Source organism: Nothoprocta perdicaria, unplaced genomic scaffold, assembly GCF_003342845.1.
Source record: "Nothoprocta perdicaria isolate Ctin4 unplaced genomic scaffold, notPer1 scaffold_320, whole genome shotgun sequence".
NCBI classification, from domain to species: Eukaryota; Metazoa; Chordata; class Aves; order Tinamiformes; family Tinamidae; genus Nothoprocta; species Nothoprocta perdicaria.
Window position 1 is genome coordinate 680,967 of NW_020455556.1, and position 25,220 is coordinate 706,186.

The 25,220-nt window shown below is 38.8% G+C and overlaps 1 protein-coding gene across 1 annotated transcript; it reads left to right on the top strand.

Annotated features, from left to right (window-relative positions):
* The first annotated feature begins 11,700 nt into the window (after positions 1 to 11,700).
* Positions 11,701 to 19,712, top strand: SLC10A2 (solute carrier family 10 member 2). Its single transcript, XM_026043101.1, has 6 exons — positions 11,701 to 12,122; positions 14,791 to 14,909; positions 16,046 to 16,134; positions 18,235 to 18,410; positions 19,041 to 19,198; positions 19,579 to 19,712. Exons 1-6 carry the CDS (start codon positions 11,701 to 11,703, stop codon positions 19,710 to 19,712), a joined length of 1,098 nt encoding a protein of 365 aa, XP_025898886.1.
* The last annotated feature ends 5,508 nt before the right edge of the window (positions 19,713 to 25,220 follow it).

The window sequence follows — 25,220 nt, forward strand, 5'->3', positions numbered from 1 at the left end:
CGATGCTGCTCGCACACGTGTGCCTGAGACAGTGAGTAGAGCTGGCTCAAGAGACACCTCTGCTCGCGCCGTCTCGCAGTGGCACACTGCCGCCGTGGGGACGCGCGGGSGCCTTGGCCGCGCTACCTGCGATGTCACTGTGGCACCSTGTGATGGGACACAAGGGCKCTGCGGGCGGAGATKTCGCCCAAAGCGGGTGCCGCGCAGTGWCATCACTCAAGTCAAGCAAGGAAAGGCAACCCACAAGCTGCACCTGCAGGCTTCTGTGCACATGGCCSGYGGYGCGGGCCTTTGGCAAAAGGTCTCCCAAAGGGGCATTTCCCCACCCACTGCTTTCTCCCTCACAGAATCAGTGGCTTGGAAGGCCCTTTGSACATCAGCTCATGCAGGTGTCTTCCCCCGGCAGCCTCACCTGAACACCCTTGCCTGGGAGAGCATCACCAGGCCACTTGGGAATCTCTCCCTGCAGGGACATCCCCCAGCTTCTGATGGATACGCTCCAGGGTTCAGTGAGCCTCCAAATAAAGATGCTGTTCTCCACAGATTCAGACAGGGCCCTCTGTGTTCCTCATTGTGCCCCTTTCTCCTGCCATTGCTCTCCACAGGGAAGGGTCTAGCTCCATCTTCACCTATTTTTACACACTCTTCAAATGCTCCTGAATCTCAGCCTTCTCCAGRCTAAAGCAGCCCAGCTCTCTCAGCCTTTCCTCAGAGCACAGATGCGTCAGGCCCTTCTGCCTTGGGGGAGCCCTTTGCTGGATGCTCTCCAGGAGCTCCATGTCTCTGTCCTGCTGGGCAGCCAGCAGCAGGAGCCAGCAGCACCCCAGAGGGGGCCTCAGCACACCCGGGCAGAGRGGAACATTCATCCCCTCCACCTCCACCTGCAGCTGCTGCAGSACCTTCCCTTACGCAGCCCAGGAGACCCATGGCCACCTTGCAYRCAAGGCTGCACTGCCGCCTCTGCGTCTCTTGGTGTCCACCAGGACCCCCAGGGCCTTCCATGCCAAGCTCATTTACAGCTGCTCCACCCTTCTGTGGCCTCTGTTGCTGCCTGCCCTTCTGGGGCTGCACTTTGTGCTTCCCTTGCCTGAAGAMGCCAAAGCTGCCCTCTGCCCATCTCTGCAGCCTGCCCAGCTGCCTCTGCACAGCTTCAGTGCAACCTTCTGCATTGCTGCAGAGCTACAGAGCGAGGCCTTGTCTGCTTGCAGCTAGGATGGAGCCCTCTGAGGATGCCTGGGAGCCAAGCACAAGGCTGCCTTTTYCTTGTCAGGCAGCGTGTACCCACTTCCATGGGGGGCTCCCTGGCCAGGGGCTTTCTGGCAGTGACATGACATGACCATTCAGGGAGCCGGTGTATAGCGTCACCTCATGTGGTATGCAGAGTGGGGCCTCTGCCGTTTCTTCCAGCTCTGGGAGGCAGCTCCGTCCCTCCTCAAAGGCAGCTGCACATACACAGCAAGGCAGACATGCTGTGCTYTGTGCTTTTAAGAATGATRGGCCAGGATGAGGCCTTCTACAGACAGCTCCAGTCAGAATCATAGAATCATTCTGCTTGCAACAAACGAGCTTCAAGGTCATTGAGGCCAGCTTTAAGTCCTCCAAGCCCATGCCTGTAAAACCATAGCCTAAGCGTCTCATCTACACATTTCTTGGACACTGCCCCATTGRGCATGGTGACTTCCCCATTTCCTCAGGCAGCCTCTTCCAGTGCTTCACCACTCTTGCCACCTAGAATGACGTACTAAAATCTAAGCTGGAGCTTCCCTGGCACAACTGGAGGCCATTGCCTCTTGTCTGATGGGTGGTTCTTGGAGAGAAGTGATGGAAGCCCTGCCTCACTACAATCTCCTTTCACATATCTGTAGGAAGCAAGAAGGTCACTCCGCAGCCTCCTCTTTTCCACGCTAACTAACTCCAGCTCCCTCAGCCACTCCTCAGAAGGAGAGGCTCCTTTGCTGCAGACTCTCGCCAGCTTTGTTACCCTTCTTTGGACATGCTCCAGCTGCTCCGGGTCTTTCTTGCAGTGAGGGGCTCACAACTGAACACAGGATGCRAGGGGAGGCCACAGCAGTGCTCAGTGCAGAGGGATGATCACTTCCTTGGTCCCCCTTCCTGGCTAYACTGCTCCTCATGCAAGCCGCGATGTCTTTGGCCCTCTTGGCCCCCTTGGCACMCTGCTGACYSTTTTCTGCTGGCCATCRTCCAWCACTCCCAGATCCTTTTCTGTCACGCACTTCTCCCCAAATTCTGCACCAGGCCTGGAGCACTKCRGGAGGTTGTTGTGAASCAAGTGCAGGACACACGTCTTGACTTTCTTGAACCTCACATGGTTCAAGCCTCAGAACGTCCAACCAGTGTGTCCACATCACTCTCTAGAACCTTTCCTACCCTCTAGCACATCAACTCTTCCTCCCAGCTTGGTGCCAACTGCAAATTTCATTTTTCAAATGCAAGAATGGTGCCTCTGTTGCTTCTTCCACCTCTGAGCGGGAACTCTCCGCCTCCTCAAAGGCATCTGGAAATACACAGCTAGGCAGAGATGATGTGCTTTGTGTTTTTTAGGAAGCACAGGCCAGGAAAGAACGGTTATAGGATCTTTAAGTRAGAGAGTAACTGGAATGTATATAGTTCTGAATATGGGAGGACGAAGTGCAAATTAAGAGCCTCTGGGTGAAAATTAAAGGGCAGGTCAACAGGTTCAACACTGTGCTTTGTGTTTACTACACAATCTGATCAGGAAGATAAAGTGGAGGAGTCCTTCTACACACAGCCATGAGTAACCTCACGATCAAAGGTCGTGATCCTTCTGAAGGATTTCTACTACTTCACTTTCTATGGGGAGACAACACAGTTAGGAAAAAAACTGTCCATGATGTTCCTGCCTGACACTGCAGATAAATGATAGACTGTCTCTTGATGCAAGTGTTATATGAGCCAAAGAGGAGAGGGCTGCTGCTGGACCTTGTACTAACAGAGATGGTCTGGTTGGAAATGTGAACATGGAGGGAAGTCTTGGCATATGGAGATAGCTCAGATTTAGCTGAGTATAGGTAATGTATTTCATGTGCAAATATTCAAGTTGTCATTCCTGTTATTTACATCACTAGGACACACTGGGTTTGACTGGCATGGGTTTAGCCAAAGCCTAGATGCATTCACATCTCAGCATTGAAAATCCCAGTTGRCAGTTCTCCATTTTTTTTTCCCATGGTACTGTTCATATTTTGTGTATATACTTGAAAATTTGTCTCTTTCCTACTTCAGAGTCTACTTTTAAAAGCTTGGTTCTAGGTATCTACCAAGCTAATTTAAGAGTTTTTGCAGTCCCTCCTAGTGATTAAAGAAGATTGTTAGATACTCAAGATGATTAGATACTCAACAAAGGATGTAATGCATCATGTAGATGGAGGCCTACCTGCCTAGCATGCTCAGTGGATATCAAATCTCAGAGTCAAAATGTATCAGGTAAACTGTACATAAAGAAGGTCATCTTATGCTATGGAGACACTTTGAGCTTTAAGACCTTTGCACCACTTGGAGGCCCTTCTCATCACTGTACAGCTCAAAGCTCTGCAGCCTGGGTCCGTTTCCATTATAGCAAGGATGAACCTTAAAATCCGTCGCAGAGGGCTGGCCTTGAGTAACCATCCCTGCCAAGGGCCCAGGAAGGCAATATGATATGTGACATTAAAGAACTGGCCATCTGACAGAACTGTTGCTCCATGTAAAAGACGCAGAAAAACAGTGTTTCCACAGAGAGGAAAAGTAAGAGGAGTTAGTTCAGAGGCTGTAACTAAATTTGAGTTATTCGCTAGTTTTTTATTCTTGAGGGACCTATAAAATCAGCAGGGCTTTTTTTTTTTGTTATTGGTTTTTTTTTTTTGTTTAATTTCTAGAGGCCTTTTTTCCCCTGTTAAAAAAAATATGCACATCTGACAAATATTTTATAATCCAAATGGATTTCACTGGGCTGCATGTCTGAAATGGAGCTGCTTTTTTATTTCAATTTGTCCACTAATGGTATTACTTCAGTCTCCAAGGATCTGCCTTATATTCTTAAGCTTTCCTTTTTGCAGTATTTTTCTCTCTCCAGCAAGATACCTCCAGGTCACACTGCTTAAAAAAAAAAAAAAAAAAAAAGTGGGCAAGGAAAAGTTAAGCACACATATTTAATGATGTAGATGACAAACACTTTGGATCATAACTTTTTTTGACATGACAATAAACAGACAACTTTATAAGAGTCTTAACAAATGTTTAAATTTTAATGCTTCAGGTAATAAGGTGCTGTCCCATTTTTTTTATAATTAGTCCTGTTTGCTCATTTTCATCAATTTTATACTTCTGATTGTTGCAGAAGCCACATCGACATTTGTTTTTGCACCTATATGTCTTTATTCATAATTTACTAACAATTTTTTTAACAGATAACAATGTAAACAGATAACAGTGTAATAAAGATTTTTGTCACCAGTTATTGAATTTCATTGAAGTTCTACAGCAATTTTTGTAGATAGTATGCAGTAGAATGCTGTGATTGCTTGCGTATCCCAATTTTCTTTTAAGAACAATTGCACAATTCATAAGGAAGAGTTCAAAACTGGCAATGAAGCATATTCTAATTGTCTAGGAATCCGAAGACAAAGAAGTTTCTCCAGTTAATATCTGAAAGTTTGTGAGTGTGTTCAGACATTTAGAATGTTCTGAGCAGGAATACTGTGTATGTTAATACTTGTACAGCATTGTAAACTGAGTCACAGAAGCCAAAGAGATAAATAAACTGCCTGAAACTACACATGAATCATTAGCAGCATTAAAGCCACAGTTTAGTATTTGCAAGTCCTTATTTATAAATACACTCAAAATGAAATATTTATTTTCCTAATAAATTCTTCTTCATAGTAGGTCACTTTATCTGAGTACAAAATACCGTTGGAGGGAAGATAGATGTTACTGAAATATCTACAGAAGTTTTAAAATTCTTCAAGGTAGAGAAAACTAATAGTGTCTGCATTTATTTCAGCAATAGGAAAAAAAAATATTTTCTTAAGCATGTTGTCATTTACTGAAGAGGTTAGAAAAGCATTGAAAAGATTCATTGCAATTGCAAACTTATTCTTATAAAGCACAGGTTTTCTCTCTAAACTCCTCCTCTGCTTATATTTGATCATTATTCATATAGTATACATTTTTTATACAACACATATATTTATACTTTTATACATTCATAGATAAACTCCTTCTTTTGGAAGGATGGAATGAATCCACTCTTTTAATTCATTGCACTTCAAATAAGGGACATTGAGTTGTGTCAGAAACAAAAGTAGTAGAGCATAGTTTATATTTCAAGGGAAATAAATACTGGAAATAGTTCCAAATCACAACTAATGGAAATAATCTGCACTGGCTAGTGTCCATGCTTTAAGAGGATTTGCAGATACTATAGTAAGAGGTTGCCACCATAGGCTTCTGATTGAAGATGAGGTCTCCAAACTTTGTGAGCTGTCATTTATTTCTGAGTGTGCCCAAACTCCCACAGTGTTACCAAGAGATATAAAGTTCCAGCAAGGTGCGCTAAGATGCAGAAAGCTACCCTAGCATGTCTGCTTTTTTTCTTCCCCAAGGCTTATCAGTTAAAAAATTCACATAAGCTGCAGGGAGATCAGAATTAGAGTTCCCTTCCCTGCCTGAAGGGATTTGAACTTGCTCAATCCCAGATGAGCATCTGCAAAATGTTCTGGGCAGTGCCTAGAGGATGTTCTGGGCTAGCACTCTCTCAGCCCTCCTGCTGAAATTATTCCACTTCAAGAAATATAGTTAAATATTCATCAGGACAGAGTTAAGACCTGAGCAAAAACCACTAATAAGAAAAAAAAGACACAGGTTACAGTTCCTATTCCAGTTCTTGCTTTTTAGGAGGAAGTGCATATGGGGAGCAGCAGTGTCTCACAGAGCTATTCCCAATGTTTCCCACTGATTCCTTTGCATGGCTCGCCTCACTGCATTGCTTTGTGGAACTGCCCATTCTGATGCCCAACTATCCTCATATCACAGAATCACAGAATGGTTGAGGTTGGAAGGGAGAGATCATCTAGTCCAACCCCCACTGCTCCAGCAGGGACACCCAGAGCACGGGGCACAGGGTRGCATCTWGGTGGGTTTGGAAGCTCTCCAGAGAAGGAGACTCCACAGCCTCCCTGGGCAGCCTGTTCCAGGGCTCTGTCACCCTCTCAGGAAAGAAGTTCTTCCTCATATGCAGATGGAACTTCCTATATTTTAATTTATATCCATTACCCCTTGTCCTGTCACTGTCCACCAATGAGAAGAGTTTGGCCCCATCTTCTATACATTCTCCTCTCAGGTATTTACACACATTGTGTGAAGACAGCAGGCAACTTGGTATGGTTTTCTTTAGGTTCCAAAGCACCTACACATTCAATCTTGTTACCTTTTAATCCTTTTACATATTTAGTACAGTATAGTCAAATAGGAATTAAAATGGCTAACTATAGGCCCAAAATATCACTCAGCGTTCGTTAAATAATGAAACTTATTATTAACATCTGTGTGCATTTTAACAGCCTCAAGTATCACTCAAACATGCCCACTGTTCCACAAGCAGATAAAGATACTTATGCAGAGAGTTTACTAATCCTGTCATTAACTACATGAACACTGCAATACATTTGACCAGGGATACCACATCCTTCACATTTTTAATTCTCAGAGCCAGATTTTTCAGAATTGCTTTGCTAAAATAATTTGCAGATATCCAGATAAGCAGCTCAGATTTTCAAAGCACTGAGAGTTCACTGCAGCTTTCAGCTAGAACTGCAGACAACTGGTATTCTTGAAAGCTTCATCATCATGTTTTGCCTTGCAGATACTAAGCCAAACATTTTTTCGGGAAGTCTTTTGTACAATGTCTCCTGAAAACAAACAGCAAAGAAAATCACTGAAATTGGTCCTGTCTAAAGATGAAGACACTAAACTSCCAGAAATCTCAGGCACATATTACCCATTGTAAAGATAGATATTCTATGCAAATCTAAATTTAGCTAAAATTATGGACATAAAAATAAAGTGTTCCCCAAATAGAAGAGGACAACAGGTTTAGAGTAGTTTCCGAGGGAACAGGTACCCTATTATTGGTYATTTACATATGCGTTCAAACAGGTACCCTATTATAGGTCATTTGCATATGTGTTCAATATACATATGAATGCATTGTGACCATTTGCACAAATCATTGTGACTTTTTGCAAAAATACTAATCCAAYCAGGAATACACAGAAGGCCAATTCAGCCTGTAAGAGCTCTTTGCTGTGTTCTTGCAAAAAAACGGACGGACGGAAAGCTTTTTCCTAGCTTCTCTATTTCTTCTTTAACTTTCATTCTTGTTTATTTGTGGAAGGAAAGTTGTTCTAGAATTACAGGTGTTGAGTAATGCGAAAGAAAATCTATTCTAATTGAATCATAAACATCATGCTKGTCCCATTCACTAGAAATGAAATCAAGGCCTTAGCAGCAAGTCACTCTGGATTTGGAGTACATAAAAGAATAAACAATCAATGAGATCTAATTTTTAATGTTGAATTTGAAAAATAAGCTAAGGTGCCTCAGAACTACAGCCCTAAATTGACTATAATCAGACAGAGAGAGAAAAAAAATTAAACAATTTACAGTATGCATTACCAGCCTTAAAAAGTGGTCTAAYATTTGAACAAAATTTAGATGTGATAACTTCTGTTCATGTAGTACTGCATGCATTTTAAAGTGCATGCATGTGTTTTAAAGTGTGAACATGTAACAAGCTCCTAAGCCTCTGTCAATAAGGCAGCCTTACAAATAAGTATGTTAATCTTCAGCTAATATATAGCTTTATGCAAATTATTGAGGCCAGTAGGGCTACTGAGCATCTGGTCTCAGAAAAGAGCAAGACATGCGCAGGCGAGTAGGAAGAATAAGAGCAAATTTTGACATTAAGGTGAGGAACTAGATGAACCAGATAAGAGCCCTTCAGGACCCTACAGGCTGCATTACTAAAATGCAGCTTCCACAACTGTTGATATATTGAATTTTGACAAGGCAAGTGATTTCTGCATGTCACAGCAATCACGTCTTCAGTGAATACTTTGACGTTTGCTTGCATTTTAATATTGTAAATACCATCCGCACCAAAACATCAAAAAAGAAAATAGAGAGAGGATAAAAAAAAAAAAAAGTGGAAGTGGAAAAGTCATGTGTCAAGTGAAGACAGATCTCCTCCTGGGAAGACATGCACCACTTCACTTATCATATACAAAAAATAAAATAAAATCACTCTTTGCAAGCATTGGCAAGAACAGACATATTGCATATCAAGATCACAAGGAAGAGGTCTCTGTCACTTGCCCAGATTAAATTTTCACACAGGTATTGGCACTATTGTAGTGCAATATGAATGGGCTGATAGTTATTCAGCTCAACACAATTGCACCAATACCTTCATGTTCCCATAGCCAAACTGTTGTGGGAGAGCTATCTCAAAGTACCTCTAATTTGAACTTATCTTTTGAAGTTTATCTTCATTTCTGTGCACGTAGTGTTGGCATTTTCAATATGCTGAAAAAAAGACAAAAGACTTGTTGACTTTTCTATGAAAAAAAGACTCCCCTATCAAGACATTCCCCTTTTAACAGAAATTAGAAGAGTAGATTTGGGAACTGAAGAAAAAAAACTTCCTACAACAAGTTAATTTTTCTTTAACTTTGGAGCTTTTAAAATTCATCCAACCTTTGATCTAGAATTTAAAACTTTTTAACTTTTTACTTTTTTGACCAATTTTCACCAATTAATCCCTACTACAAGTTAAACTATAACTTCTAAAAAGTAGATAAAGACACTGGACTGTTTGCATAGTGTATTAGCTGTTACAGTCCCAGGTCAAACCTTGAGGAGAAAACTGAAAGACATTCAGAGGCAAGGGATTCCAATCCAATAAAGTCACTCAAATCATCCAAAACCTTATGTTTTATAGGTAGTAACCTGATTCATTTCTTTGATTTAGTATGAAATTACATATCTTCCAGCTTTTACCCAACATCAGATTTCAGCAGCCAAAAGGTTAAGAATTATGCTGCTGGTAGGTTCCTGTTATTTGACTTATAGCAGACAGGCCTTGCTGAACAGCATGGAAGTGCACTTTTGCCGTCATCTGCACAACAAAAGAAGAGCAGTTCTTTAAATTCTAAAGCTTTTTGCACATTGTTACCTGCAATTACATAGTAACTAGGCAGTTTCAAGATGACTTACTCTTTTCTGTTGAAAATCCTTGCATTTGTTTACTGAAGATGCATACACTGGAAGACTGGATTTTCTGCAGTGATTCGAATATGTAGGACTGAAATATGTCACAAAAAAACAAATGTGCTATATGTTTTCTCTTGCACACACAATATTAAGAGTTTGAGAAACCATAAAAAAGAACTATCCTTCAACACAAATATTTAATATCTGAAGAAGTTCAGTCATGGACTTTAGATGACTTTCTCAAAGCTAACATCCTGGCAAGTTTGCCTTCAATGAAAATATGTAATACATCAGGTTGTTTTCCCAGCTGTGCTTATTAACAGCCAGGCTCAAAGAGAGACTCTATCCAGGACATTTCTTTTTAGACTTCACTCAAGAATCTAGAAAACAAGTAAAATATACACACATACATATACAACTGTAATATGTAATGAAATATAAAAGGATAGTAAGTTAGTTTAATAGCTGGCGTTTCACTATTCTTTGGAAAACWAATACTTTTCACATGCAATTTAGAGTCAAGAAGTTACTTTCCTGCTATTGCATACATATTTCCTTTCCTTAATTCTATCTATAAACTTCTATTTATGTAGTATAATTTCTTCCTCCCATAAAACTCTTCCATCCATAATTACACTTTAGCTTAAGGCTGCAAACAAGATCACTGATATGATCTTGTTTATATATATCTTTCCTTGTACCAGAGATACTCCAGTCCYTTAATCATCTTGGTTGCCCTTCTCTGGACCCTCTCGAGAAGCTCCACGTCCCTCCTATACTGGGGAGCCCAGAACTGCCCCCAGTACTCCASGTGCGGCCTCCCCGGAGCTGAGTAGAGGGGCAGAATCACCTCCCTCCACCTGCTGCCAACACTCCTCCTGATGCAGCCAGGATCCCATTGGCCTTCTTGGCCACGAGGGCACTGCTGCCTCATGGTGAACTTGGTGTCAACCAGGACTCCCAGGTCCCTCTCTGTGGAGCTGCTCTCCAGCAGGTCAACACCTAATCTGTACTGGTGCCTGGGGTTATTCCTSCCCAGGTGAAAGATACTTTTTAAAGATGCTGGTGAAAATAAAAGATTCCTCTAACCAAGGTATAAACATCTCAGAGTCTCAGCTTAGCAGATGAAGCAGATTCTTAAGTCTTACTAAGAAACATCACAGAAATAAGTATCAGACAGCCGTAGAAAGATAAACTGCTGAATTGTGTTTCTCCCAATCTAGGACTTGCTATGCACTTACTGTTGCTCTTGTTTTATAACTAACTTGACTTAATAAAGCAATTATGTGATTGTCGGCACAAGGACAGAGCCTTGCAGGTTTCTCTGTCTAGTTTTGCTTACTGAAGTGGAGTGATGAAACTAACTTACAAACTGGAAATCCCATCAACACATCACAGAATTTAAAAAGAGGAGTCAGAAGAAAATAACTATAGTTTTAGGATTTGATCATACCATTAAACTATTATTTCTCTATTTAATTATTGATTGCTTTTGTTTAGCAGAGGTGTGCTTGGCAGGTAATTTTTTTCACCTTTAAGTGTTCGGAATTGGACCAGAGACATTAATCATCACCGAATTAAAAGTTTTCAGGGASAGCTAAAAGTCAGATTTTGGAGACAAAAATGAAATAATTTTATGTCAAGTGCTGTGGTAGAGTTATCACCATATACCAGTCAACTCTTCTTATACCAGAAGTTTGATCCAAATGAGGACCATGTCCCATTTAGAGTGATTCTATATATCCTGCTTGACCCTTGCATCACAAGGGTTGTTTTTTGTCAAGAGACGCTGCTTCAAATCTCCTTACAGGGCTAGGATTTTGCTTTCTCTTCTGTAGATGCAGAGAAGCTCCAAAGTTCTCCTGAACTGCAGCCCCATGCGATCATTAGAAGTAGAATAATTTGTCCTAGCTTATCCTGATTTACCTTATCTTAGCTTATCCTTAAGTCATGGTTGCTTCTGCTTCAGCTGTTGGTTAGAGCACCACATATCGCTGCCACTGAGAGTCCATGCATCAGCATGTCTCTCTTGTAGGCACACAAGAAATCCAAAGAATGAAATGAAAATTTCTGTCCCTCCTGCATTCCCGAATCTGCTTGTCAGCTGTACCAGAAATCTTCCCTGCACCCTTAAATATTAACAGATCTGTTCTCTGGATGCAGGATTCCTCATTTTCATATGAATAAATGATTAATTCTCACCATACTAAGCAGGTACAACTTTTATAACTAGATGAATCAGCACTGTGCCAAACCCTTTAATAAAATAGTAACAGTGTTCAAGTTTATATTGCACTTTATTGCTTCCTGGATCATTTAAAAGGAGTTACTGACAAACAGCCATTTACACAGACGTTTGAAACATTTGAAAGTTTGCATTGGATGTACTGAGTGTTTCTGTACTTCAAAATGCAGACATATCRTCTTTTCCAGCAACTTAAGGCTAGTTCTTTGAATGAAAACTCCAGTGTCTGTCCGCCAAATGCCACTATTTGCAGTGGCACATCTTGCGTGTTACCTGAGGACAATTTTAACAAAATTTTGAATACAGTACTGAGTACTGTTCTAACAATCATGCTGGCTATGGTGATGTTCTCCATGGGCTGTAATGTGGAACTCAAAAATTTTTTGAATCATGTGAAAAGACCCTGGGGCATTTTTGTGGGTTTCCTTTGCCAGTTTGGAATTATGCCTCTCACAGGCTTCGTGCTGTCATTGGCCTTTGATGTGCTTCCTATTCAAGCGGTTGTGGTGCTGATCATGGGATGCTGCCCAGGTGGAACAGCTTCCAACATTATTGCCTACTGGGTGGATGGTGACATGGACCTAAGGTAAGAGAAGTTATTGCCTAAAACCTTCCTCTGCCTTTTCCTGTAAGGCGTATGTTGTAAACTTCATACTCAAAAAGTCTGTATGATATTTATCTTTGCTACATGGCTTGTGCATGTTGAAGCCTCCTTCCTGAAGGGTCATATAATAGTAATAAATATGAGAAAAATAGCAGTTTGGCTCTGTCCATTGAGATTTCATGATACACATAAGGATGTGTATTGAAGAAACTGTTTTCATTATATAACATTAGATCCTGCTGAAGACAGTACAAATGAAAAACCTCTGAACACTAAGGACTGTGGTCTAAGAGCCACATTTGTAATTTTGTTTCTCCCAAGATCTTGGGCAGTGGAAAAAAAATAACAGAATTTTAGGAATTGAATCTTATATACAAAATAGTGGCTATGCAATAATTTTTAAAGTAATGTTTCTTGAAATAGGCCATCTGTGGGAAAAAAATGCATTGCAATTAGTTGCAATCTCTTTGGCATCTAATATAAATGAAAATTACTTCTAATTCTACTTAATTCTATCTGCTCCTGGCACCTTATAAAAGTTTTCAAACTGAAGGAACCTTTAACACGATACAAGCCATAGCCCTCCATGTTCAGTATAATGGAAAAGCTCCTCTGAGGCTAAGTATGATGATCTCAATAGCAAGTAATTTGGCTGCAACTTCAATATGCTGTGAACTCAAAATCTGTGATACATAAGGCAGCTGACATGCTCTTTGACATCAGCCACACAGCAGAAGTTAACTCAGCTCTTGATGCAAATTCAAGGGGAAAAGGGAGGGCTCATTAACTCAAAGAGTCTTTAAAAAATGAGCTATTTTTTTAAATCCTGATCACTCTGCTCTAAAATAAATAGAATCATTTCTGTTTCCCGCAGAGTAACATAAATTGCAGCTTTCATACAATTTATCATATGTCAGTCTGAACTAGAAATGGAAAAACTAATAGAAGTAAGAAAGATGTGGATCTAAGGTCAACAGAGTAAGAATTTAATATTTGTGGCTTTAATGAGGTATTTTTCCACATTTGAAAACAATGAATTTTTCTGTCACATACAGATGTTAATGTGGTATGTGCTTTTGATATCGTGTGCCTTCAACTCTGCTGATTGCCATCTTCCTCATGCTGGAGAACAGACCTATGATGTTAGAACTGTAACACACTTAATTTCAATAAATACAGTTCTGAGAAAGCACTGATGGAAAGATATCCAGGACAAACCAGAAAATCTGTCCCAACCTTACTGTGGAGAAACATGCTGAGCCAAACTATACTTTTGCAGATCTGAATGTTCAGGGTAGAGAAAGGTTTTATACCTTTCTCGATAGCTCAGATCCAGGAGATGTTCTCCAAAGTTTGTTATGTGGCCACCTGTTTTTGACACCACTTAATATTTCACAAGAGCGAGTGCTGAATCAGCTGCCTGTCCTCCACAGCACCCATGGGAATTTCTGCAAGCACTGGAGTTGGGCATAGAAAATGGGCAGCCTTTGGAGCAGGTTGTAGATATTTGAAATGCAGGAAAATATAGGAAATATGTATATATGAAAATTAGATTGTTTTATCTATTTAGAGCTTCACCTGACCTCAGTCACAGCCCATGACTCTTTTATCTTTGCCTGCAGGAATCCTTACTTAATCCTCTTACAAAATCAAATCTAATGGTGCTAAAGTCAAGAGTAATAGGAACTAAAACTGGTGAAAATATATCTGCAGTTTCTGTATGACTTGTTCTAGATTATTCTCCATGTCCCCAGTTTGTAGGACAGGGTTGGTGTCACCTTTTCTGGAGGCAATCCATGCAGAAGAACTGTAAGGAGTGAGACTGTGAYGGATGTTTCCGAAGTTCCCGCAAATCACAAGTCCTCCCTTGTGATTTTTACCACAAAGAAGCATGATTTGTAGACATAATGTTATCTGTGCCATTCACTTACTAAGAGTCTCTTTTTTTAAGCTATGTTGTCTTGCCCTTCTTCTTCATTCCTTCACTAGAGGCATCTCTTTGTAAAAGGTGTACCAAAATTGAGAGAAGAAAGAGTTTATATTTCAAAATGGAAAGATCCTTGCAAAAATCAAGGAAGCAGCACTGCTTCTGCTCAACTTCACTAAGTAGCTCTCAGTAACTATTTCAGGGCATAGAGCAGAACTAGCCAGAAAAGGGAATTTCATTCCATCATACATGCTAGGTGATGAATTTTTCTCTTTTATTCTATTGGCTTTGGAGTGAGATTTTAAAGCCCTTAAATTGCTGGTAAAATGGAAAGCTCCATCTGAAATCCATCTGCACCTGTCTAGCTTGCTGGGCCTCTGAGAGGCCAGACAGACAGCAGCATGCAGACAAATTTGCCAACAGACCTTCCTGACGGCTTCCTGCCCGGCTCTCTCATTTGCACTGACAGTTACTGCTATGTGTCTGCAGAACATGTCAATATTTTATRTTCCTTTTCTTGTCTTTTCTTTTTYTTTCTTCCAGTAGAAGTCATTTCTTCAATTTAAGATTTTTTTTTTCCTAATTTGATATATGGGACCAATTGTCTGCAACCAGCTGTATTTCTTGCCCAACATTTCATAAACTGTTAAGGCATAATAAGAAAATGAGAAAGGCTATGGGCTAGCATGAGATGAACTGTCACCCTGACTGCTCTCTCTGCAGCATCAGCATGACAACTTGCTCCACTCTGCTTGCGATGGGGATGATGCCACTTTGTCTCTTTCTTTATACCAAGATGTGGACAGCCGCGGACTCAATCGTACTGCCYTACGACAGCATTGGTGAGTGAAGTGAATCAGCACCTTCCCTTCTCACATTTCCCTTCATTCTTCTAGCAGCAGCCATCTTTATACCATCACCATTGCAGTCACACAGACATGAAAATGGATTTTTAAAAATAATTATTCTCCTGCTTTCCAGTAACTTCAGTGGTAATTATTCTGTATCTCTTCACATTATCRAGATTTTGAAGAACAAAGTCTTTAAGCTATCACAAATATGGTAGAGATATTTATCACAAAATAGYGTGCACTATTTTATTTAAATTGGCTGGAAACCTTCACAGGTTTGATATAAGAATACAGAATAATYCAAACAGGAATAACTGCTTTTCCTGGATAAAAGCGTTGGTAAGAGCTTCAAGGCACAATCCTGCAAAGTGCCAAGGCCATAATCGAGCAAAGTGCTTAAGCATATGTGGATAATTAAGCAAATGATTAAAACTGCTGAGTCTCATTGAAAAGCTACAATCTGCACCACAAGGAGTGGTTTCATTTGACTTCTTGTCAAAAATCACATCCATCTACAAACAGAAAATAGGCTAAGCATTTAGAAATACATGCTCCAGTGCTTTGCAGAGCTGCAACCCTAGTGCTTATCAAGTTTGGTTCCGTGTTGTGCTAATCTTACAAAGCCAGCAGAGTCACTTTCATGTTCTTCAATTGCATTTCCCATTGTTCTGGAAAATAAATTTAAAAAAAACACATAAATGGTCTGCACTTTCAAAATAAATGCTGGAGGAGGGAGGCCAAAACAAAAGAAGCTCTGAACTGATTGTTGATATGGTACGGTAGCAAAACACCTGCAGACAAAATGAACATTTAATATACCTACTCACATCATAGCATAGTGATGATTAGCAGACTCAAATTTCTGTCTCTCTTTTTGGTTCAGGTGAATGAGCAYGCAGCTAAGCAGAATGGCAATTACTTCAACAGGTTGCCAAAGATAAGAGGCTGTATAGAAAAGCAAATGGGCAGGTGTGAGAGTAGAGCATGCATGTTCTGGGGTGCGCATATTAGACACATCCTCCTAAGGCTTGCGCTTTATAGAGCTTAGCTGCTCTATGCTGTGCCTTTTCTTCCATCATAAACTTCTGTGTTATATGTAGGCTTGTCTTTTTTAWTTTTTTTTCCAGGAATTTCACTGGTAGCTCTTGTAGTTCCTGTCTCATTTGGGATGTATGTTAACCACAGATGGCCTCACAAAGCAAAACTCATACTTAAGGTAGGATGTGTAAAGCTGAACCATTACTAATTTGTGGCAATTTAAGGATTCAGTGGCACCACTAAAGCAGTAGATTTCTATTTGTAATATTTGATTCTGACTTTATATGAGCTATGAAGTTCTCAGTAGAAAATGAGACACTACTTTTGAGTTTCATTTTGCTTTTCCCCTACTTTTCCCCTGCAAAAGTAGTCAGAGTTGCATACATTACTATAAACCATCATTATCCAAAGAGCCTCTTTTTGTCTTTGGTGAGAACTTTATTAATAATTAAGCTCAGTGTATAATTCAAACTGACAACAGGAAGAAAATCATTCTGATCAACTGGAAAGATTTCTCTTCGAAGTGAAAATAAAAAGTAAAGAATAAAAATAAAAATAAAAATAAAAATAAAAATAAAAATAAAAATAAAAATAAAAATAAAAATATGAGACATATTCTGGATCAAATAAAGAAAGTTGCCTCTGTTTAAAACCTCCAGCAAAAACTATTCATAAATTCAACTATATTTGCAAGAACATTTCAAATGTATCAGAATTACATTTGAGGGCAAGAAATCATCCAACCACAATAATAACAACAACAACAACAACAACAACAACAAAAACAACAACAACAACAACCTAGCTATATTTCATGTTAACAGCAATCACTCTGAAAATTTCTCTGCTATATTCAAAGCATTTTTTAGATATACTTGGATCCATTGTCCTCAGTGACCACCCTCAGTCTTATTTCCTTACTTAATTTAAGCTAAATTAACTGCATGGCTAGTTAGTCCACCTATATTTCATTATTCTTCTCTACGGTGCTTTATTTTTAAATGTACTCATAGATCACTTATGAAGTTGCATACTGTCAGATGTTGGTTTCAAAACTGTTCTAGYCCTGTTTAATCAATTACAGGAAGAGCATGGACTTGAACTTACATCTTTTAGCAAAACGGCACCGTTCCATGTTTTTCTTTCTAGATAGGTAAATAGCCCACAGTGGAGCCCTGCTGCTCCACTGCACCAAGCACTTGCTTGGTGCAGGACAGCAAAGTGTCAAGGGAGAATCAAGCCATAGCCAACAGGTTAGGATCTACACAGGGACAAATGGAGATAAAAGCACAGAGTCTGTAGCAAGTGAACTGAAAGAGCTTGCCACAGCCAGACCATGTATCTTTTTCCTAGGTGCATGTTGTTAACAGTTCAGTCAAGCAAAAGTAGCTGTTGATTCTGTGCTCTTTAAAAAAAGTTTCAGCCAAAGATTGATKAAGACAGTTTAATGGCAATAGTCTTCCCATATACACATTTCACCTGAGAMATGGATTCTCCTAAGCCTAGCACCAGAAGCCTGCCAGTGAATTCCCTGGCAGTATATGCCAAGAGGGCAGATGTTTTTCTTGAATATTGAGAAGAGAGTTTTTTATCCCTCTTTCCAACAAGCAGTGACTGGGATCTGTGCACGTTCAACCACAGGACATAAGATCACCTCAGTGATTCTGCCTATGTAGGAATGCTGTATGAATGCACAGGCAGTTTTCAAACACACTGCATTTTCAACCACATTAAAGATTTACTCATCCACTTGGCAAATAATTTCCTAGCACAAGCAATGTGGTGTCTAATAAGTATACACTATACTAAGCCCTAAAGTGTAACTGGCCAAGTGAGGAAAAAATCTATTAAACTAGGTATTAGACTGTCTCAACAACTCTGGGGAAACAGTTCTACTTTATGCATCATTCCCTGTTCACGTCATTTCTCTGAGATAAYTTTTAATGCCAAGCTCTAAGTAGAGCAAAAGTTTCAAGGAATTAATGTTAGTGATACCTGCTATAGATACCTATTTTATTCTACCTTGATCTCTATATATAATTAAACATTGAAATAAATAATGTATCTATATTTTTTAGAAAATGGCAGCTGTCTAAATTTGTGTGCCTGTTGTGAAGTACATTGCACTGTGAAGTACACGGCACATTCCATTCTATATTTAATAAGATATCTCAGTGACTTAGTTAAAGACATTCATGGGCATGTTTGAAATTACATTGTTTCATCAAAGTCTCTCTCCATACAGCCTTTCCTTTTTTTTTTTTTTTTTTCCCCACAGGTTGGTTCCATTGCTGGAGCAATTCTCATTGTGCTCATAGCTGTGGTTGCAGGAATACTGTACAAAGGCTCCTGGATTATCTCTCCTAAATTATGGATCATTGGTACCATATTTCCAGCAGCTGGATATTCTCTGGGGTTCATTCTGGCTCGCATAGCCGGTCTGGCTTGGCACAGGTATAGATCTCTCTTTGACATAGAGCTATAGTCTATTGCAGCTGTGAGGGTTTTATTTAATGATTAATCAATGCTGAGAGTATTACCTAAGCATTAGTTATGCTGCAAGGTCACTCATTCCTCAACTCTTTTTGCTGTGCTGCATTTGTATAAGATATTTCTTGTCCACATCTTTGTTTATGGATTCCAATTCTCTATTTCCTCCTACCTGTCATACATCTTCCCCTGGTGTGCTTGTGTGCTTGCGTCCTAGAGCCCAAAGGAAGGAGACAGGACAGGCCTATTCAACCAGTTGGCTGGTGCTGCAGTAAAATTTCTCATGGAGCAGCAGCATGCTACAATTTAGAGCATCATTACAAAAGAGGGAGATAGTGAGTGTTACTGCACAATATAATATACATGTCTTAAAAGTGGAGAACAGTCCTCTACAAGCGCAAAACAGCCAAAAGTCATGTGTCCTCTAGTGCTAACAATGTATATCTTGAGGAGTGTTCTATGGGCTGTGTGAACTGGAGGATACTGTTTTCTCAGTCATCTATTACTGCATGTTTCTTGTCTATTCAGACTCCTAAAAAGCCTAGGGATCCCTGGCATCCTACTTGATGACTGCCTTTGTATTTTTCATTATAGATGTCGAACGGTGGCTCTGGAAACAGGCATGCAGAACACTCAGCTGTGTACGACCATCGTACAGCTCTCCTTCACTCCTGAACAGCTTGAGCTGATGTTTACTTTCCCTCTCATCTACAGTATTTTCCAGCTGTTGTTTGCACTAATAATTCTAGCAAGTAAGATATATACATTTTTGTTAGAGCAGTATAAATGTTATTATTATTGTTATCAGATATTTTTCAAAACTCATTTGTCATGAAGTTTGGAAAAAATAAAAAACAGACAATTTAGGGATAGAAAAGAGTCAAATGGAAAGGAGTTAATTTGTAATGACTCCAGTTATTAGTGAATATTGCCACTTTGTTGTGCCCTGGACAAGGTAGATGTGAGAATTGATTCAAGATGTGGAAGGGCCCTTTTTTCAACAGAAGGGAGGGGATTACATTATTGTAATTTCTTTATTTAATGCTAAATGTATGCTGTTTCCTAGGCAGAAGGGAGGGGATTACATTATTGTAATTTCTTTATTTAATGCTAAATGTATGCTGTTTCCTAGGCTATCGTATTTATATAAGGTGCAAGGGCAAAACGAAGACAGATGACGTGATCACAGAAGAAGAAACCAAATCAAAATCGTTATCATCGCATGCTACAACAAATGGAGGATTTGTATCAAACGAGACCAAATAGATTCCACTATTCCAACCAGCTAAAAATATGTAATGTGTATGGTTTACTTAAACTTTTTTTTTTTTTTTTTTTACGTTCTGTTGCTTTAAGGAAATATTTAACAAAAGAAGGTGTTCTACTGATATTGTACAGAAAGACTTTTAAATGATTAATTTATGAAAGATTTCTACTTTAATTACAAGCACAGTTTCTGCCATAATTGTAGAATCTATATTTCAAGTTAATTCTCTAAAATATTTAATGTTGTTTTATGGCTTATTTAAAAAAAAAAAAAAAAAAAGCAGACATCTGTTAAGAAAGCAGACATTTGCATTACAGACTCCAGCTGCTGTTCCTGCGTATCCATTCGCTAGTCCTAGCCCCAACACCAACAAAGGGAAATGTTGCAAAAGTGCCTGAAGAGGTACAGGAGTCAATGTGAAGATCTGGCATGGCTGGAGAAATTTCCCTGGGCATGAATCAACTCAAAATTGAAACAAGTGAAGAAATAATGTTTCATTTAAGTCAGTCTGATCCAACTAAAGTTGTTGCACTGTAATAAGTGCTTGAGGTGTTAATTTACTCAAAACTAATTTTAAATAGTGCAAATTAACTTATGAGTTTTTTTTTTTCTCTCAGATTAATAGCAAGCAACAGTTTTGTATCTTCAGTCAGGGTCATTTAGGTGCTGGAAAGATCAACAGACAGTGAAAGCCCAGGGTATGAGCCAAAAGCAGTGTTAGTTTGCCAGCTGCACAAAGAAGAGGCTGAGGTTTTGAAGGTGTGAGAAATGGTCAACTTTTGCACTGAAAGGGAGGCATATGGAAGTGGAACAAAATTGTCCCTGATTCATCCAAGACTACATTCATCACTTTTAAGACAGAATAATAGTGTTTAATATTTCTGTGGTTGTATGAATTTTTATGAAATTTGGACTTGCTGAATGTCCATGACACTTATTTAGTCAATAAATTAAAATTTTGATTATATAAAGCATGGACAGAAATAATTGTATGTGAACATACATTATTTGTCTCTGAAAATTCAAGGGTGCATAGAGAAAGCTTTCTTAAGTGTGGGGAGAAGTGGAGTATAATTCTAAAAAAAAMCCCACACTGCAATGAATTTTTTGCAGTGGTAATGTTTTTGTTGATGCATTCAGCTACATTAGTTCTGTAGTTCTTATGGAAAGAAAATAACCAGAGTACTTCAGATGAAATGAACGAGAGCTTGACTGACCAAAAACTTCAAGAATGGGCAAGCTACCAACACATGGAAACCATAGACTTCTTCATCATATTCAAATGGACATTTTGAGAGTGCTGTGAGGTAATGTAGCATAATTGTTACAAACACAGCTTCAATGGAATTTGGTTTCTAGACATGTAGCTTTCCACTTCTGCAGAAATATGCTTAATATTAATCAAAGGATTAATTAGGAATCTAAGGAGCTTTGAAATAATTCTCAGATCTAAGATGCTTGAAGATGCTTCATTTTCAGGACAGTCAGAGACCTTGTAATGTCCTCCAAAGAGAAGGTCAATACAGTGGGAGCTAGAATATAGCATGTCTTTTTATGTAATAAATAATAAACAGGAAAAGGTAGAAAAATATATTTATAAAGGAACCCTAAATGTAAAACTCTACACTCACTGAGAAAAGGATAAGTTGTTATTTGCAATATATGCAGTAAAGAAGGTTGTTGTGATTATCCTTCTTCCTTAAAAATACAGACTGTAGAAGTCGCTCAGAATCTTATCTTTCTCACACAAGCTGCTACATTTTTTTCCTATCTAAAGCTAAAATAACTCAAATGTGTTTGCACATATTTTATATGGATTTTCAAAATGTATTGAAGAGCAATATTTTATTTTCTGTATAACTTTGTATTTAAAACAACTGTATAAACACTGAACTGAACACAGCTAGCAACTTTGTGTATATTATCACCCACTGGAGTAATTTGAGTTAAAAAGAACTCAGAATGAATCCTTACATGCAGACTAAGTTTATGYTTTTGAGATAAGCATAAACTTCCTTTCAACACTTCTTTATAAGCAATCTTCTATGCAATGAAATTACTGTCTGACAGGAAATCACATATGTGTAATTTATAAACCCCCACACTAACAGATATTCAATCCAATTCACCCTTATATTTACTGGTAAAGACACATTTACCAATCCAGGTTAACAAGCTTCATAGCTGCTTTAGCAAATTCTGTTTTAACACAGCTTGTCTACTCTTAAATTAAAAGTGGTTCAAGTCCAGAGATTCTGGGTTCCCTGAAACTTGCACTGCTGCACATCTGGTTTCAGTCCATTGCAGGCAAAATGAATTGGCTTCTAAAGATAGATATGCCCTAAAAGTTGTAATGGCAGCTATTTAATGCCCAACTCACTCAAGGATCTGTGGTATGTAAGCACTGTAAAGACGTAAAATCACACTTGCTCCACCCAAGTTTCTAGCCATATATATGGTTATATAGACGGATTTCCTAATTGGTGAAGAGAGAGCAGCACTGTCCTGGACCTATTCACATCCTCTCTCTCAGACACCTAGTGCGGGATGAGCTGCCTACTGGAATGTCAATCTCTATAAATTAGATATAGGTGGCCTGGCTTACAGCAAATACCTATGTTTTGACCTTCAGATGGAAAAAAAAATGAGATGAATTGCCATTTTTGTCTTCATTTCTTTTTCTGCATAAAGTCTAATGTGCTCTGAACCCTCAGTTTGTTTTTTCTAACTTCAGTGATGTCTTTACAATTGAAAAAAAAACAGATTCTAACTTCAGTGATGTATTTACAAATAAAAAAATAAACAGATTTGGACTCAAAAGTATCTTTGTACTGTTTTATACTTTGTACTAGTTTTAATCTTCTGTGGAAAATATAAATTATTTTTCAGCTGACCAAAAGACAGATAGAAAAACTGGTTCTGTCATGCAGCTGGAACAGAAGTAATAAGTAAATTGATTTGTGATCTATGTTACATGAGTTTCTAGACTCAATCTTGATCCTTGCCCCAAAATACACAACCCGGATGGTCAAGAGAAGGCATGTATCTGGGAAGTATGAGTCACCACATACCTCAGATACTTGGTTTGGGGTGAAAATCTGGGATGGAAACCTAGAAGGAGGCAGAGAGATTATGCAAAGCTGGGTGTGAGGCTGACTGAACATAGGCATTTAGGGTGATGTGAGATGCCTGAGTGTCCAGCCTGGCTCTCCTTAGAATTATATAACATGGGAATTTAAAAAGGCTGGGAATAATATTTGGGGAGGACAGACAAAAAGGCAAACAAAAAATAAACAACTAACAAATAAATGCATATTAATGATACTGCATTTGTGCATAAGGAACTTAAACTAAAACAAATCAATGCAAACTGCATTGCCAATAATACTTGAAAGATCCTAAATTATCCTCCTCCCTCAAATAATGAAATGATTGATTTAAGAGAACATGAAACGCTACAAACAATAAATTGAAGTTAAGATCTTTGTCTTTTGGAGTACAGTTACTTGAGTATTTAGCCATAATGACAAGTCTTTTATCTTTTTAAAAGATTCTTAAAAATCAATCAGTACAGAAATCTATTGTAATCACAGCAAATACCTCAAAATTACACACAAAATGAAAATAATTTTTGACACTGAAGTAAATTCTTATTGACTGCAACAAGGAGTTGACCCAGTACTTYGGACAGTGTACATCTTGGTTATTATGTATCCTAGGTATTGTTATATAATGTAATAAATAAATTCTGTTTCAAGTGATCAGAAAGTGATTGTGAGTTACTTCTTTTTTCTTAGGGTACTCTAAGCTAGTACACACTATTTTATTCATTGCAGTTGTCCTGACTGTGAGAATATTATTCATTATATATCCTGTGCTTCCATTCCACACCAATTTAGCATTGTCTCATATTTTACAGATGCAATTTAATTGCAAGAGATATGCTGAATAGATATGCTGATCAGATATCATTAAGATGTAGATAACCTGATATGTTCTTTAAATATGGTCCCAGACCTTCTGTCTCCTTCTATAACTCATTTGGGGATTTCATCCCAGTTTTTGAAAGCCATTTCCTCCATTTTAATTCGAAAAAGATCTATGGGGTCATATCAAGATGTTAAGGCCCTATTTAAACAATTAGATGGTACAATTAATTCCCCATAATTAGAATTATTTACAAGGGATTAATGAAAATGTCAGGATTACAGGTCRTTTCATGACCTGTTTCTAACTATCTACAGTAGTAAATCAGCTGTAGATAAAATACAATTTCTTTCTGCATAGAGTTCTTTTTTAAAAAATATTCTCCAAACTCACAAAATATCATCCCACAGGTGATACAGACTTATACCATATAAAAATACACCTATGAGGAAACAGTAAAAACACTTATTACCCAGTTGATCACATATTTTAGATTTCAAATACGTAATGATAGATTTAAAATGGTCAAGAATTATGAGCATGTAAAGCAATAAAAAATTGAATACAATTTATTACAGATCCAAAAGCATTCAAAAAAAGGTTGAAATGATGAATTCATGTATCGTAGTTTCATTACTGGTAATTTATAATACTGGAGATGCAGTTCTTGGTTCAGGAAGTTTCTTAATCACTGACTGGTGAAAAGCAAAGGAGTATATGCACAGGTCTCCTACACTCTTACCTTGAGCAATTCTTACTGTCATCACCAAGTCATTTGAAGCTTTTCAATCTATGTGTTTGTAGAATCATTTCTAATAATCAGTAATTCTAAGGTAAAACAAGCTGCTTACAGGTATCAGAGAATCACAGAATCACAGAATCACAGAATCACAGAGTGGTTGAGGTTGGAAGGAACCTCTAGAGATCATCCAGTCCAATCCACCTGCTCAATCAGGGACACCTACTGCATGCAGCACAGGGTCACATCCAGGCTCTGCCTGTTGAAAGAGAATCAAAAATAACTGACTCCATGAATAGCAGCAAATAGAAAGACAAAAGAGCAAATGATGAAATCATAAAGCATTGATGGAAGTAATGGGAAAATTCAAGAGAAATTAATTTTTGAACAGATGCCCAGCTGTCCATACAGGATAGAGTCACTGCATGGATGTCTGTCTTTATATTCTGCACTGCCTCATCTATTTTGCTAGGATTTTTTAGAATTTTTCTACAGAAACCGTTTGGAGCACAAACTAAAAACCTCCTGCAGTTAGAAAGCATAAAACAGTTGGAACATCTACAACATTAAAATCACTTATTGTGCCTCTGGAGCATCACTGAGATATGGTCAGAATAGTTGTTACATTTCATATTTGCAGATGTAGCCAATCCTCCTCTAGGTCTTTAGAGGCACAAATCAGAAAACTCTGCCATGCTGCTAAGTGTGTAGGTGGTGCAATTGCACGGTGTAGGTGGTGAGCACTCTGCTGTGTTTGATGGGGCTAGGAAGCTGCAGTCTGGCACTGGTAGATAGAGAGCAAAGTTTCACTCCCTTTCCATGAGACTGCACCAGTTTTGCT